General features: G+C 46.6%; 3 protein-coding genes, 1 long non-coding RNA gene and 2 other non-coding genes across 6 annotated transcripts in view; 2 read left to right on the top strand and 4 right to left on the bottom strand.

The window, feature by feature from the left end:
* Window positions 1–17,114, top strand: part of LOC132383740 (uncharacterized) — a 362,655-nt gene that overhangs the window by 56,991 nt on the left and 288,550 nt on the right. The gene's annotated exons all lie outside the window — the stretch shown is intronic.
* trnan-guu (transfer RNA asparagine (anticodon GUU)) lies at window positions 287–360 on the top strand. The gene has a single exon. It is a non-coding gene; the product is annotated as a tRNA-Asn (tRNA).
* On the bottom strand, window positions 2,805–8,349 carry LOC132383837 (uncharacterized). Its single transcript, XR_009508766.1, has 3 exons — window positions 8,144–8,349; window positions 3,724–3,832; window positions 2,805–3,476 (listed from the first exon to the last, which is right to left on the bottom strand). It is a non-coding gene; the product is annotated as an uncharacterized LOC132383837 (long non-coding RNA).
* trnag-ucc (transfer RNA glycine (anticodon UCC)) lies at window positions 3,669–3,740 on the bottom strand. The gene has a single exon. It is a non-coding gene; the product is annotated as a tRNA-Gly (tRNA).
* LOC132383757 (late histone H2A.2.2-like) lies at window positions 11,705–12,812 on the bottom strand. Its single transcript, XM_059954960.1, has 2 exons — window positions 12,308–12,812; window positions 11,705–11,835 (listed from the first exon to the last, which is right to left on the bottom strand). The coding sequence occupies exons 1-2, from the start codon at window positions 12,681–12,683 to the stop codon at window positions 11,762–11,764; spliced, it is 450 nt and encodes a 149-aa protein (XP_059810943.1). The 5' UTR covers window positions 12,684–12,812; the 3' UTR covers window positions 11,705–11,761.
* Window positions 11,787–14,117, bottom strand: LOC132383792 (histone H2B 1/2-like). Its single transcript, XM_059954999.1, has 2 exons — window positions 13,614–14,117; window positions 11,787–11,835 (listed from the first exon to the last, which is right to left on the bottom strand). Exon 1 carries the CDS (start codon window positions 14,071–14,073, stop codon window positions 13,699–13,701), a length of 375 nt encoding a protein of 124 aa, XP_059810982.1. The 5' UTR covers window positions 14,074–14,117; the 3' UTR covers window positions 11,787–11,835; window positions 13,614–13,698.

The following is a 17,114-nucleotide window of genomic DNA, read 5'->3' on the forward strand; positions in this document are numbered from 1 at the left end:
CTGTCCAGATGTTCCAGAGTTGTGTAAAGAGCCAACGAGACACATCTGCTGTTGCTTCAGTAGGAGAATTAGAGAGGATGCAAGTCACCATTCAGACAAGAGCTGATATGCTTCAAAACCTGCCTCTCAAAACATATGTGGTTTCAGCGTTTTCAGTTTTAAGTAGTCTGTCACACTCTGGTGCAAACCATTCATGTAGACCGTGTAAAGCCAGGTCACATCATCGATTGTTAATCACCATCTTGCACAGCTGGAGTGGACCATTTACAGAAACCTATTCTAGATTGTCTCTGTGGCGCAATCGGTCAGCGCGTTCGGCTGTTAACCGAAAGGTTGGTGGTTCGAGCCCACCTAGGGACGCTGGTGCCCAGCAGGTTTTGCTACTGTTTTGCCCGCTGGGAAATGCTGCGCTATTCCTGCTACTGCCTCACCACCTTCAGTGGCATTTAAAATGCTTGTTGTCGCGTACCGAGGTACAGAAAGCTGTTCCGAGAGATCAAATCAAAGTATTGAGTATAAGAGTTGGAATGTCATGGTGAGGCTGTATAAAACATTGGTGGGACCGTATTTGGAGTATTGTGTGCAGTTTTGGTCACCTAATTACAGGAAGGATATTAATAAGGTTGAAAGAGTGCAAAGACAGTTTACAAGGATGTTGCAGGGACTTGAGAAACTGAGTTACAGAGAAAGGTTGAACAGGTTAGTACTTTATTCCCTGGAGCGTGGGAGAATGATGGGTGATTTGATAGAGGTGTATAAATTTATGGTGGGTATAGATAGAGTGAATGCAAGCAGGCTTTTTCCACTGAGGCCAGTGTAGAAATAAAACAGAAGTCATGGGTTAAGGGTGAAGGGTGAGCTGCCAGATGAAGTGGTGAATGCGGGATCACTTTGACATTTAAGAAAAACTTGGACAGGTACATGGATGAGAGGGGTTTGGAGAGATATGGCCCAGGTGCGGGTCAGTGGGACTAGGCAGAAAAATGATTCGGCACAGCCACGAAGGGCCAAGAGGCCTGTTTCTGAGCTGTAATGTTCTGTGGTTCTATGAGTGTGTAAGATCCGCTTCTCTTTGTCCATAAGTGTGTGTTGCCTCGAGCGACATCCTTGGAACTAACCGACTTGCCGGGTCTAATGTCGTCGTTTTGATTTAGTTTGGTCATTTAGTTGGAGTCTAATTGGTTTCATCCCACATCGGTCCTCGACCATCTTATTTTCACTAAGGATGTCCAAACCCAATACACGTCCAGCAACTCCACACCCCCCGCACCAGGAAGGTCTCAAAGCTCTCCGCTTCCATCTGGATAACAAACCCAGCCAGCGCCCCTCTACCACCGTTCACCTCCTTCCGGCCGAACGTCCTCCCACTTCCATTAAACACACGGTGTAGCCACGGACGCTGCCATGGGTCCCAGCTGTGCCTGCCTGTTTGTCGGTTACGTGGACCAGTCTCTGTTCCAAGCCAACACTGGTATCGCTCCCTCACTTTTCCTGTACTGCATACATAAACGGCAGCATTGCGGTTCTTTCTGCACCCGCGTGGAACTTGTCCACTTCATCAGCTTTGCTTGTAACTTCCACCCAGCCCAAAATTTTACCTGGTCCCTATCGGACACCTCCCTCCCTTTACTCGATCTCTCTGTCTCTATCTCTGCAGACAGCTTGTCTCCTGATGCCTGTTATAACCACAGAGACTCCCACAGCAACCTGGACTACACCTCTTCCGACCCCGTTACATGTAACAATGCCAGTCCCTTCTCTCAATTCCTCCGTGTCTGCAGGAGGTTCATGCAAGAGCAAAGGAGATATCGTGTTTTTTTCAAAGAAAGGGGCCTCCTTTCTTCCACCATCAAAGCTGCCCTCAACAGAAACTCTCCCATTTTGCTCACGTCTGCCCTCACCCCATTCTCGCGCCCTCCGCCAGGATAGGGTTCGTCTTGTGGTCACCTACCTCCCCCCCCCCTCCACCAGCTTCCGCCTCCAGAACACAATTCTCGGTAACTTCCGCCATCTCCAGCGTGATCCCACCACGAAACACATTTTCCTCCCTCCTCTACTTTCTGCAGGGATCCCATGTGAATCCCATGTGCGTTCAACCCTCCCACTGATCTCTCTCCTGGCCCTCATCCTTGCAAGTGAAACAAGTGCCCCTACACATCCGCCCTCATCACCATTCAGGGCCCCAAGAAATCCTTCCAAGTAAGGGGACACCTCAGCTGTGAGTCTTTCAGGATCATCTACCGTGTCCAGTTTGTCCAGTGTGGCCTCCTGTATATCGGTGAGACCCGCCACAGATTAGGAGTCCACTTCAGTGAGCACCTTACACTCCGTCCACCAGAACAAGCGAGATCTCCCAGTGGCCACCCATTTTAATTCCACTTCCCGTTCCAATGCCGACGAAATAGCCCATTAGCCCGAGGTCTCCTGTATTGTCACGATGAGGCTACACTCAGGGTGGAAGAGCAACACATTATATTCCGTGTGGGTAGCCTCCAACCTGATGGCATGAACATCGATTTCTCAAACGTCCGGTAATGCCCCCTCCTTCACGAAGCCCCATTCTCTTTTCCATTTCTAACCTTCTAACCTTATCCGTTACCTGTCCGTCACCTCCCCCTGGTGTTCCTCTCCCTTTTCCTTCTTCCATGGCCTTCTCCCCTTCCCTGTTATCCAGCCCAGTATCTCTTTCACCAATCAAAGTTTCAGGTCTTTAATTTAACAGACACCCCCCCTCCCCCCACTGGTTTCACCTGTCACCTCGTGTTTCTTCCTCCTCCATCCCCCCCACCCTTCACCGTCTGGCTCTGATTCCTCGTTGTTGTTTCTCCAGCCGGGATGAAGGGACTCGGCCCGAAACGTCCACTCTATTTTTCCCACAGGTGCTACATGGCCTGCTGACTTCTTCCAACATTTTCTGTGTTGCTTGGATTTCCATCACCTGCGATTTTATCTCTGTGCCTCTATCCATGTCGCTGCACACTAACATATTCATGTGTCTATCTAAAAACATCGTACACCCTTCCGTCTCTGAACCTGGCAGCCCGTTCCTAGCACCCGCCCCACTCCGTCTGAAAACGTGAGCCGCACATCTTCTTTAAACTCTCTCCCACTCCGACCTTACATTCATTCCCACTAGAATTTCAAATCCTTACCCTGGGAACCCATTCTGACTCTGCCTAATCTATGTCTCTCAAAAAAAAAACAAAATGCTGGCAGACGTCGTCACTCCCTCCTCCCATAGATGCTGTCTGGCCTGCTGAGATCTGCCAGCATTTTGTGTTTTTATTCATTTCCAGCATCTGCAGATTCACTCGTGTTGCCCAGTCTCTCATAACTTTCTACCTCATAATTCGATCAAGTTTCATCTCAAGCTCTGACATTACAATAAAAGCTCAAACACATTAATCAGGCAACGTCCGGGCAATGCTTTATAAATCCTGTCGATCCTTCCTGTGAAATGTCCATTCTTGCTGAATCTGGAATAGATCAGAACAGGATTTAACGGGAAACTCTTGAGCGATGTTAATTCTATCTCTGATCCACGACACAGTGGATGATAACTAATGAACCAGACAATTATAGTGAGTCATTACTCGGCCCTTGGAGTTCCGCGTAGACCGTGTCAATGTAAGAGGTTTAGTTGTTCTGTAGTCTAAAACTGTACAACCTGCGATGGCCGGGAATCGAACCCGGGTCAACTGCTTGGAAGGCAGCTATACTCACCACTATACCACCATCGCTCAATGATGTTGCCAAGGATTTCAGGTAGTGAGGGGTCTTCCATAGTTCCGTGTGACTCCTTCAGTCTCCAGGCTGCTGATTAAAATCTGGGCTGAAATGGAAAAGTCAGTTACAGGCCAAATCGAGGTGGCGGGGAAAAGGCCCCAAATCATATCAAAGCGACTGAAACCAATGTTTGGACAACAATTTAGATGCGGGGACAAATTGAAAAGGTCAGATTGTTCTGCCTAAGGCCAGGGAGAAACCGGTTCAGTTCGCTGCTCCACTCTGCACTGAACTAAGCATCTGTGCACAAACTCTCTTTGAGCATTTCAGTTCAAAACGCTACAGAATTTGCTTGTGTTTATTGTTTGCAGGATTTGTCTTTCTTTCTGCACATTGGGTGTTTGATGGTCTTATTTTATTAGTGGCTTCTTTCAGCTTTCTTTGTTTCACGACAGCCTGTTTGAAACAAACCTCAAAGTTGTATAATGTATACATACTTTGATAATAAATTCACTTTGTACGTTGATTCAAAAACCTGATGCTTGAGGAATAAAATAAGGACAAAAAGATAACCAACTCAAAAGTGATTCTCTTTTAATTACAGGCCAGGATGCAGAAGAGAGCAAAATGACAAATATTCTACACCTTTTTAAGAATTGTAATAGGGACAAGACGAGAAACTATACCCTGGTGACTCTTACATTAGTGGTAGGGATATTATAAATTGCTGATATTATTGGAAAAGATATTTAACGATAGGATCAGCTTGCATCTGTAGAAGCATAAACAATTTCAGAGTAGCCACTATCGCATTGCATGGGCAACGTCAAGTCTCGCGAACATGGCCGAACGTTTTAAGTGACAAATTCAATCGATGAGAGCTGGGTAGTGGGTGTAGGACACAAGGACTTTGGTAAAGCTTTCAACAAGAGTCCCCATGGTGGGCTGATCCACAGCATGGAAGCACATGGCTCAAAAGAAATTTGGAAGAGTATATTCAAAATGCAGCTTGTTCAGAGAACACAGAAGGTAATGGTTGAGGGGTGTGATTCTGACTGGAGACCTGTAAACAGTGGGGCCCACAAGGAATTCTACTCTTTGTGAAATGATTTGGATGAAAGTGAAGGAGGGCTGATTTGTTGGTCTGCAGAGACACAGAAATTGGTGCAGTTATGGATCGTGAGGAAAGTGTCAAGGGTTTCAGCAAAACATAGACCGGCAGGAAATGTGGGCAGAGAAATGGGAGATAAATCGGTGTACTCTGGGAAGTCAAATGTCAGAGGATTTCTTTGGAATTCCTCTCCCCATCAGAGTGGCTGGAATTACAGTTACGGCAGTAACATGCTCCACCTCAGGATGTGGGAGTCACTCAGTGTCCCTGATAACTTCACATGAGGGAAGTGCACCGAGGTGCAGCTCCTGACTGACCGTGTGAAGGAAATGAAGATGGACATGGACAGACCGAGAGTTTCCAGGATGCTGAGACCAGAGATTCACGAGTTGGTCACAACCGACGTCAGGCTGCAGATTGTTGGGTGACCACCATGACGGAAAGGTGAAGAGACACACGGTGCAATGTCTCCCTGTGGCCGTGACACTCAGCAACAAGTAGACTCCTTAGGATACCCCTGGGATGACAAACCAGAGACAGCAGCCCGCCAGGTCGGTGGTACTGAGACCCCAGACCGATGCTCCACGGGAGGAATGGTCAAGCAGAGCAGTGATGACAGCAGACTCACAGTACAGGGGATGTGCAGGAGATTCTGTGGCAGCCACAGAGATGACACGATGGTGTGTCGCCTCCTGGGTACTGGGGTCAGGTCCGTCTCAGATGTGCAGGATTTCCTAAAGATAAACTTGCCAGTCGAGTCAGTTGTAAGGAAACCAAATGTCGGCATTCATTTCAAGAGGACTACAATACAAAAACAAGGATGTAAGCATTGGTCCGATCACACTTGGAGTATTGTGAACTGTTTTGGGTCCCTTATCTAAAAAGCTACATGCTCGCATCGGAGAGGGTCCAGAGGAAGTTCACAAAAAAGATCCTGGCAATAAAAGGGTTAATGCACGGGGATTGTTTGATAGCTCTGGGCCTGTACTCTCAGGACTTTAGAAGAATGAGGGAATCTCATTGAAACCGATCAACTATTGAAAGGCCTAGAATGGAGTGGGGAGGGTGTTTCCGATAATGTGTCTAGGACCACAGGGCACAGCCTCACAATACTAGGACATACTGTTAGAACAAAGATAAGGAGCAATTTCCTTAGTTAAGGGCAGTGAATCTGTGTAGCCTATGTCAGGATGTTGCTCATTGACTAGAGCTCAACGTTTAACACTATCATTCCCACAGTCCTGATCAATAAGCTACAGAACCTGGTCCCTCTGCAAATGGATCCTCGACTTCCTAACCAGGAAACCACAATCTGGCTGCATCACTGCCTGGTATGGGAACTGTACCTCCCTTAATTGCAGCACAGCCCAGCGCATCTGTTGTTGTCAGCTTCCCATGATTCAGGATATTGACAAAGACAGGTGTGAGAAAAGGGCCCGAGGGATCATTGTGAATCCCCGTCACCCGAAGCACAATCTATTCCAGCAGCAACCATCCGGGAAACGGTACCACAGCACAAAAGACAGCACCAACAGGCTTCTGGACAGCTCCTTCCACCAGGCCATCAGACTGATTAACTCACGATGAATTGAGGGTACCTCTCTGTTACACTGGCTGTTCTATTTATTATCAATTATTATAAATCACTGTGTTTGCACATTGCATATTTAGACAGAGACATAACGTAGATTTTTAATCCTCATGTATGTGAAAGATGCAAGAAATAAAGTCAATTCAAATATCTCCTCTTCACTGAAGATCAACACTGGCCCTGGTGCACCTCAAGGATGTGTGCTTAGCCAACTGCTCTACTCCCTCTAAGCCCATGACGATGTGAAGAAATCTCACTCAAATGCAATCTAGAAATATGCTGCATACAACCATTGTTGGTAGAATCTCAGATGGAGATGATTGGACACACAGAAGTGAGATATACAAGCTAGTTGAGTGGTGTCACAACAACAACCTTGGGCTTAATGTCATTAAGACAAAACAGCTGATTGAAGTCAGGGTAAGATGAGGGAACACAAACCAATCCTCATCGAGGGATCAGCAGAGGATACAGTGAACAGTTTTAAGTTCCTGGGTGTCAATATCTCTATTGATGCAGTTACAGTATAAAGAAGGCAAGACAACGGATATATTTCATCAGGAGTTTGAAGATATTTGGTTTGTCACTTTAACACACCCAAAAACCGCTGTAGATGTATTCTATATATTATTTATAGTATTTCTGTTTTTGCACTATTTTAATTTACTTAATATACACATCCATATATACAGTAATTTATTTATTGTTTCTATATTATGAAGTCCTTGGGTATATGTGGAATTTCTCGATTGTGGGTGTGGAGGGTGGGATAAGAGTGTTTGAGAGGGTTAAGAGATCTGTCATGATCTCTTACTCCTGGCAGAATGGTGCAGCAGACTGGATGGGTCAAATGACCTAATTCTGCAGCTGGTCTGATTGTCTTGGAGCAGCTGCAGGACACTTCAAAGGCAGAGCAGCCGGACATCGTGGTGGACGGTGCGTGTTGATAATAGCAACATAGGGATATGGAGGGTTGTGTCCTGTGCAGTCAGTTTAGAGAAATCAGACAGAAACTAAAAAGTAGTAAGCTCTGTATTACTCCCAGTGACACTTGTTAGTGGGGGGAGATATAGAGAGATACCAGTGATGAATGTGCGGCTCAGGAGCCAGTTTCATGCATCAATGGGATATCTTCTAGGGATGGGTAGGCAGAAACTGTTCACTCCCCAGGGTCTTTTAGGGAAGCAACAGTTTTCTCCGTACTAAAACTGCACGGGATAGTTTTGATGTGACAGGGTGGAGTTTGAAAGGGAATCTGAAGGGTGAGTTGATGGATGTGAAAAAAATTATGTGAGGCATACAAAGGTTAGAGAAACAGAGGCTGTTTCCAGTGGTGTGGCTGTCTAAAGCTAAAGGGAATAGTTGTAAGGTAAGAGGGTGTGTTTAAAGGGAATCTGAAGGGTAAATATTTGACATAGAGAAAAGTTGGTATCCCAAATGAGCTGCCAGAGGAGGTGATGGAGACAAGGACACACAAAGTCTCTGTTCCTGAACACTTCCCTGGAACCTGTCATTACTGTGTACATCCTGCCCTGGTTGAACCGCCCAGAATCGAGTAAGTGATTTATACAGAACTGAAACCGTCCCTTCGGTAAAACTCATCCACGCCGACCAAGTTGTCGACCTGAACTCGTCCCATCCGCCTGCATTAGGCCCGTGTCCCTCTCAACCTTTCCTATCCATGTAACTGTGCAAATATGGTTTAAATATTGTACCTGAGGCAAAGAGCCGGTGCGGTGAGGCGCTGACAGACACTCCGAGGGCAGGAAGAGGAGAGGCCGATTCCCACAGTGGAGCCGAAACACAAAGTAGAGACCGAATCCACTTTACCACAACCCCGTGCCCACCATCCCGGACCAACTGCCCGCCCCGGTCTGTTCCCCTGGAAACGATGACTGAGCCGGTTTGTCATGTTTGACGTGATCTCATCACAGATCGGCCTACGCAACACGCTATCACGTGTCGGTGTCCACAGTCCGGGAGGCGGGGCAGAGAGAGCTGTCAATCAATGGAGCCACTGAGAAACTTCGAGCATTGTAACAGAGTGGGTACAGAGGGGCATTTCCGGGAACAGTGACCCCACCCCCAACCCACGGGAATTGAGTGTGTTATATACAGTAATATTTGCATTTTAATTTGACTCTTCGGTCTTATAAATATTTAATATTTGTATTTTCTATACTTGTGTGGATAATCTTTTACAATTTGGGATAGAAAAACGTTGTAACTAGATCACTGAACCCTTCATGAACACAGAACATTACGGAAAAATATTGTCAAAGTCAACACTTTAATCCAATGTAAGTTAATAGAAGCATAGAAAACCTACAGCACCAAACTGGACTTCCGGCCCACAAAGTTTTGCTTAACATGTCCCTACTTTAGGAATTACTGGGCTTACCTATCCAAAAGTTTCTGAAAAGACCCTATCGTATCTGCCTCCACCAGCGTTGCGGGCAGCCCATTCCACGCACTCACCACTCTCTGAGTAATAAACTTACCCCTGACATCTCTGTACCTGCTCCCCAGCACCTTAACCTGTGTCCTCTTGTTGCAGCCAGTTCAGCCCTGAGAAAAAGCCTCTGACTATCCACACGATCGATGCCTCTCATCATCTTGTACACCTTGGGCCTAAAGGAAACGATGCTGACTTTGTCCTATTTTATCATGTGTCGCCAAGTAGACCGAAAATACATTGAGTCCATCATCTTCCCAACCACTGAGGTCAGACTGACTGGCCTATGATTTCCTCTCGTCTGCCCTTCTCCCTCCGTCAAGAGTGGAATAATGTTTGCAATTTTCCTCTTCTCCAGAGCCACGCCAGAATACAGGGATTATAGAAAGATTATTACTAAAACTGCCACTATCTCTTCAGTCACCTCTTTCATAACACTGGTGTAGAAAATCCCGTCCAGCTGATTTTCTACCTTCAGATCTTTCAGTTTCCCAAGTAGCTTTTCCCTAGTAAAGGCCAATTCACTCATTTCTGCCCAATTCTCCTGAATTTCCAGCAGACTGCCAGTCTCTTCCACATTGAAGACTGATGCACAATACTTATTCAGCTTCTCTGCCACTTCCCTTTACCCCATTACTACGTCTCCAGCATCATCTACTTTTGACTCTCTTTTACACTTTGTATATCTGAAGAAACCTCTGGTATCCTCTTTAATACTAATGGCTAGCTTACCTTCGTATTTCATCTTTTCCCTCTCAATGACATTTTTTAGTCAGTTTCAAAGTTTTGTAAATCGTATAACTGAGTGTCAGGGACGTCTCAGAGCAGCTACTGAACAATGGTCACTCAGCCAGAGGTGGTGGTTCACGTCAGTAGCAGTGGACAGGTAGAAAATGGATGAGGTCCCACAGTGAATATAGAGAGTTAGGGAACAAGTTAAAGAGCAGGACCTGAAAGGTGATAATTTTTGTGTTACTCCCAATGCTCTGTGGTAGTTCGGGTGGGAACAGAAAGTTAGAGCAGATGACTGTGTGGCTGAGGAGCTGGTGCAGGGACAGGGTTTCAGGATTCCAGAACACTGGAACCTCTTCAGGTCCAGAGGTGACATTTAAAAGGGGGGGGGGGGCGGTCAGTATCATGAGGTTCATTGTTGCTCCCTGGGAGGGTTGAAATGAGATTGTCAGGGGGATGTGAACCAGAACACCAGTCACTGAATGGTGAGATTGACGCCAAGTTTGATGCTTAACACTGCAAGGATGGATTTTGAAGCAAATCCTCATCTGACATGAGTTTGTTCAAAGACCAGCTGCACAGTGATTCAGGGCCAGTTTGTTCCTGTAAGGGGGAGGGTCCAGGATGGCAAGGTTCAGGAAACCTGGATGATGAGAGAGGAAGTAAATTTAGTCGAGGAAGAGTGAGAAGCTTATGTAAGGCTTAGGAAGCTGGAATCAAACAGGGTGTTTGAGGATGACATTTAAAACACAGAAGGGAATGCAAGTACATTTGGAGAGCAAGTAACAGTGATGAAAAATCTCTGATGAGCAGGATTAAAGATAATCCCACTGCATTCTGTACATTCATTGTGGTGAAAAGGATACCCAGGGGCAACATAAAGCGTGGGTACACAGGTAATGGCAGGAACATTAACATACAGAAGGATGCTGGGTCCGGGCAGATTGGTTCCCTGAAACTGGGAGCACAGGTTGACAGGGTGGTAAAGCCGGTGTACGGCATGTTTGCCTTCACCGGGCAAGGCATTGAGTTCAATCACCAGGACATCATGTTACAGTTTATAAAATGCTGGTTCGGCCACAGTGAGAGCACAGTGTTCAGTTCCGGTCACCTCATTCTAGGAAGCATGTGGAGGTTTCGATGCAGGTGCAGAAGTTGTTAAGCAGGATGTCTGGAGGAGGAGTGAGGTGAGGAGAGGCTCGACATGCTGGAGCTTTTTCCTCTGGAGTGGCGTCAGCTCAGGAGAGATCTGACAGAAATTTATACAATTTTGCAGGACATACTTGGTGTAAACAGCCAGTAATATTTTTCACAGGAGGGAAATGTCTTCTACTAAAAGACATGTATTTAAGATCTGAGGAAGAAAGTGAAGGGAACAGTGATGGGGACTTGGAATGCACTGTCAGGGATGGTGGCAGAGGCAGAGAGCACAGGGGTATTTAGGGAAGTCTCAGACAGACAGGAATTTGGAGAGAAGTGACTGGTACTACGGTGCTGAAGAACTCGATCCACCCACCCCTCCCTTTTCTCCCTGGCACAAACCAAACTCAGAGCGACGCACCGCCTCACATAGGGAGCCTCTCGGCAGATCTGATCAAACTGACCCTCTCTTTCGCAAAATGTTCATTTATATTCAGAGGCCTGGGTGGACGAGATTTTTTTCAGTAAATACTGTCGGTTCCACAGGGTAAACGTACCTTTGTAGACAGTCAGAGACCTGTATAGTTGTGCGCGGAGAGTATTCTGACAGGCGACATCTGTCTGGTGTGGAGGGGCTACTGCACAGCACCGAAAGAAGCTGCTGATAGTACCCAGGACATCTTTAGGGAGCGGTGCTCATAAAGGCAGCGTCCATTATTAAAGACTTCCAACACCCAGGGCATGCCCTTTTCTCACTGTTACCGTCAGGTAGGAGATACAGAAGCCTGAAGGCACACTCAGCGATTCAGGAACAGCTTCTTCCCCTCTTGCCATCCGATTCCTAAATGGACATTAAAACTATGGACAGTACCTCACTTTTTAATATACAGAATTTGTTTTTGCACATTTTTCAAAATAACAGTCAATATACGTAACTGATTACTTGTTTATTTATTGTTTTATTTTATTTTGTTTTATTTATTACTTTATAACTTTGTCTTCCAGGTTATGTATGACATTGAACTGCTGCTGCGAAGTTAACAAAATTCACGTCAGATGCCGGTGATAATAAACTTGATTCTGAAATGTAAAACGCAAATGTTATTTTTCTGTGAGGCGATGGGAATCGCTCATGAAGCAACGAACAGGCGATGTTCCCGCCTTCTGCACACCGGAACGGTCCGGGTCAACCCGCAATGTGGAACCCAGACAACGCGGTTCCAGGTGATGAAGAGCGGAGTCGTTCAGTGATCGGAGATTAAATTCTCCCTCCCGGGGCTGACTCCGGAAGTTCATTTCATGACTCTGCGCCTAGGGAACCCGCTGACTCTCTGCAAGGGGAGAGAGCTACATTCGGTCGGCTGAGAGGGGAAAACGAGCCGGGACTGAAACGAATCGGTTTCTTTCGCAGAAGGAACATGTCGAGACACTGACAGATGCTGGATATCAAAGGGACGGAAAGCACCCGTCGCTCAGCCCTTCCACAGACATTGTGAGTGGCTCTGAAAAGAGCCTTTGGGTAAATAGATTCAGCTTACGTCGCTTCACTTACTGGCAGCGCCGGTTTTCTTGGGCAACAGGACGGCCTGGATGTTGGGTAACACACCGCCCTGAGCGATAGTCACCCCTCCCAGCAGCTTGTTCAGCTCCTCGTCGTTGCGGACGGCCAGCTGCAGGTGCCGGGGGATGATGCGGGTCTTCTTATTGTCCCGGGCCGCGTTGCCGGCCAATTCGAGGATTTCGGCCGTCAGATACTCGAGCACAGCAGCCAGATAGACCGGGGCTCCGGCACCCACCCGCTCAGCATAGTTACCCTTTCTCAGGAGTCTGTGAACCCGGCCGACCGGGAACTGCAGTCCAGCCCGAGACGAGCGAGATTTGGCCTTGGACCGAGCTTTGCCAGCGCCGCCTTTTCCACGTCCAGACATTTTCACAGTCACAATTCGACACAAACCAGAATGAAGGAATGTTCACCCCGCCCCAACTCGCCCATTTTATACCCTCTTTGAGAATGCAAACTGATGTTTGTGATTGGTGTAATTCTGCTTATTCTCATTGGTGAAGAGAAATGCTCCAATCGAAGAACTGCCTTAATCACCAATCAGCGGTCCGTAAAAGTAGAAGCGGGGAAAATAACCGTCTCCTCCACAAAGCCCACTGAAATCTGGAAAAAAGCCCGCCAAAAAATAAATCTATTATTCAAATTTAATTTCAAGTTAAATCATTGCAGATCTAATTTAAGATTGGGTCTTCGCATTTCCCTCTGTTACTGAAACCGGGCACATTTGATTTAAGTGTAGTTGATATTGGAGTGTTTGGGAACTCAATTCTCTAATTTCTTTCAACCCGTAACGGAACCGAATAAAACTGACCCTCAGCTTCTGCCCGCGGTCGGTCACTGTGTGAACGTTATCAGGTTATGGAAAACGGCTCTTAAACTTTGACCAGCGTCTAGTCTGCAATTTTATAAAGTTATTATATGAAACAGCCATCACGAGGGAATCTGCAGATGCTGGAATTTCAAACACACAAAATGCTGGTGGAACCCAGCAGGCCAGGCAGCATCTATAAACAGAAGGATTATCGACGCTTCTCCATTTGAAAGAGCCATAATGTCTTTCAGGCTCGAGTTGAAATGAGATTCAGGAGTTACCCAACTGGAACCAATAAACTGCTGAAGCCACAAATAAAACAACAACGGCAGCAATCCTCCGCTTGGCATGGATACCGAGTGGGACGGACTGATGGGGAAAGGGGGAGGGGGGTAACAATTCCTTGTCAGTTCAGTGGTAGCTTATTCCAACCGCGATTTCACTCTTGTAGAAGTCACCAGACATAAAGTATGTGTAATTTATTACCTAAATACTAGTACAACTCTTTCATTGAAACTGTGAGAGGCTCTTAAAAGAGCCGTTGTGTTTTCGATCATCTCACTGGGGAGCTTCACTTGGAGCTGGTGTACTTGGTCACCGCCTTTGTCCCTTCGGACACGGCGTGCTTGGCCAGCTCCCCGGGCAGCAGCAAGCGCACGGCGGTCTGGATCTCCCGGGAGCTGATGGTGGACCGCTTGTTGTAATGGGCCAGGCGGGAAGCCTCACCCGCGATGCGCTCGAAAATATCGTTCACGAATGAATTCATGATGCCCATGGCCTTGGAGGAGATGCCGGTGTCGGGGTGAACCTGCTTCATCACTTTGTAGATGTAGATGGCGTAAGTCTCCTTCCTCGTCCTCTTGCGCTTCTTGCCAGACTTGCTCGCCGGTTTGGACAGAGCTTTCTTGGCGCCCTTCTTGGGAGCGGGTTTCGGTGCATCAGGCATTTCCTCGTCGGTTTCAAACACAATAATAAGCAGAAGCTGGCCGGAGCGCGGATTAAATAGGCAGCGCCCAAAGTGTTATGTTAATGAGGATGGGAGTGCTGAGCATTTCCATTGGCTGTTTGGAGAAATGAATCACCAATCGGAACGCTGGGGGATGGGAAGCAGCACCAATGTGTGGCGGTTACCGCTGTCGTTTAATGCGGGAGGAAGTACAGAAGGGCAGAGACAGGCGGGGGTGCGGGCTGACATTGAAAAGGGAAACGCAAATTACAAAAGCAGAATGAAAATGAAATCAGATGAAATATTGTAAAATTAAACACTGAGACGTTCAGTTCATGACACAGGACAGCAGGAGAGCGAAGGAGAGATTTGGACATTTCAATGTAAAGTTTTATCGAGTTTATTTATGCACAGGTGAGAGGAACAACGGATTTGTAGCAACATCACAGACCCATTGCATCAGACACAACATTGACCAGAAACACTGGAATTAAATATGAATTATACCAAAACATTCAAATAGACAGAGGACTATCAGAACAAAATCAAAATAACAAAGAGATTATGCGGGCAGTGGGAGAATCACCCCTCCTGTGCTTCTTCATCTCGTCACTCTCGATTCAGAGTCACGCAACGCTGCCACTTTGATCTGGCCCTTGCCTTCATTCACCAGGTCCAACACTTGCCTTTATTGGATCTTCCTCCTCCTTACACTAGTCATCGTGTTTGTGGGGCTGTGTGTCCCCTTGGACCTCTGGATTAGGTTTGAGGGTCAGCCTGGTGGATGTATATATGCTGGGAGAGATAAGGCTGTAGATGGTGTATGGTGAGATATGTATGGTGTATGACGTATGACCAAAATAAAGCCAAGTAACAAGGTCCAAAATACCCACAACGTGCAGAATTACACACTTCTCATTATCTTGGTCCATGGGATAAACACGGCGTGCCTGATCCACCCTGGTATATGATGGTATATGGTAGACAGTGGATGGGGTAGTGTAGTGGAGCCACACAGTGGCTGATGCATTTCATTATCGTGGTTCAACACCTCTTGGCTTAGGGAACTGGGTGTGCAAAGGGGCACATCATCAACAATACAACTTAGGGTCATTGGGTATTTTGGGTCTTTAATCATGAGACAATATCGCCCCGGCAACGCAGCCAGGGTGGATCAGGCCCGCCGTGTTTATCCCATGGAGCAAGATAATGAGAAGCGTGTAATTCTGCAAGTTGCGGGTATTTTTGACCTTGTTACTTGGCTTTATTTTGACCATTTGGGGAATAGAATGTTCTGAGGCCTAGTAATCAGGCTTTACCTCCAAGTACAGTTCAACTTCCCTACTCTAAATTTACACCTGTCTTTATTTTGCCACTATGTGCCTGGGATTGCGTGGGTTAAATTAACAAGTTTACTGCAGTACAAACTAGTGATTAACGTTGGACAGATTGATCGATGATTCCAAAATGCAAAAATCTCTGAAATTCAGAATTTATTGTACTGACATTACGTCACAAATGGGGAATTTTACCCTGGATTAAATGGCTTGTCTAATGAAGAGCATTCGGCCTCACTAGGCCTCTATTTACTGGAAATTCGAAGAAAGAAGGGTTACTGAATTGAAACCTATCAAATAGCGAAAGGGCTTCAGTGAGCGGATGTGGAGAGGACTTTTCCTGTGGTGGGAGTGTCTGTAAACAGACCACACAGTTTCAAAATAAAGGGGCATCCTGTTAGAGTGGAGATGAGGGGGAATTTCTTCAGCCAGAGAGTGGTGAATCGGAGGAATTTTTGGCCACATGCAGCTGTAGAGGCCAAATCACTGGATATAGGCAGAGATTGGGGCTAAGAGGAAAAATTGATCAGTGATGATGAAATGGCAGAGCAGGCTCAATGGGCCAAATGGCCGAATTCTGCTCCTAAATCTGATGGTCTTATGGACTCACTTAGAGACTAAAAGTTTCCCAGAGACTGATGATCTCAGTTTTCTCTCATCCCAGCACCTGAGGCTCCAGATTCCATATACAAGAAGTTCCTAGTTCTCAGATTAACGGAATATGATCTCATTTCCATCCTGAATGCTTGTCACCTCAATCTGATCAACAGACACAAAATGCTGGCGGAAGTCAGCAGGCCAGGCAGCATCTATGGAAAAGAGTAATGACTCGATTCTTCAGGCTGAGAACCATTACCAGGGAGAGATCTGCTGGAAGGGTCTCGGGATGACTTGTCAACTGTTTACTCTTTTCCATAAAGGCTGCCTGTCCTGCTGAGTTCCTCCAGCATTTTGTATGTGTTGATTTGGATTTCCAGCATCAGCCAGATTCTCTCGTGTTTGTGATTTACACCTCATTCTGAGGGTATTTTCCTAAGTTATGGAGCTTTCATTCAGAGGAAAGATCCTCCTTGACTGTCTGTCACATCCTGAAAGAACCTAACTGATTTCCTTGTTTTCTCATTAACTGCAGGAATACAGCCCCAGTTCACTCATTCTCTTCTCACATACCCAACCCTCCATCCCTGGAAGCAGCCCCGTCAGTGTGGTGAACAGTCACTGCGCTCTCTCTATTGCAGGGATATCCTTCCTGAGGAAGTGTGACCAAACCCGGACACTATATTCAAGGTGTGCTCTCACCAGGGCCCTATAGAATCCAGTGAGACATCTGTACCCCTCTTCTCCACTCCTCCTGGATCACAGGACAAAATACTGTTTGCCCCTCTCATTACTTGTTGTATCTGCATGTTAACTCAAGTGATTTGTTTACAAGGACACCCAGGTTCCTCTGAACATCCCGTGTGGAAATAACTCTTACAGTTTGATCCTGGGAATGGGTGATCTCACATTTCCTCACATTCTGTTCCATCCGCCCAATCCTCAACCATTCACTCTCCTGTCGACATCCCCCAAACCTTCTCACTACTGACCCTGTCCCTCTTGCTTTGCCACAGCAACAGACCTAGTCACTGATTTATGCATCACAGATACAGGCCCTTCAGCCCAACACATCCATGCTGACCAAGCGGCCAAACAAAACCATTG

Source organism: Hypanus sabinus, chromosome 31, assembly GCF_030144855.1.
Source record: "Hypanus sabinus isolate sHypSab1 chromosome 31, sHypSab1.hap1, whole genome shotgun sequence".
NCBI classification, from domain to species: domain Eukaryota; kingdom Metazoa; phylum Chordata; class Chondrichthyes; order Myliobatiformes; family Dasyatidae; genus Hypanus; species Hypanus sabinus.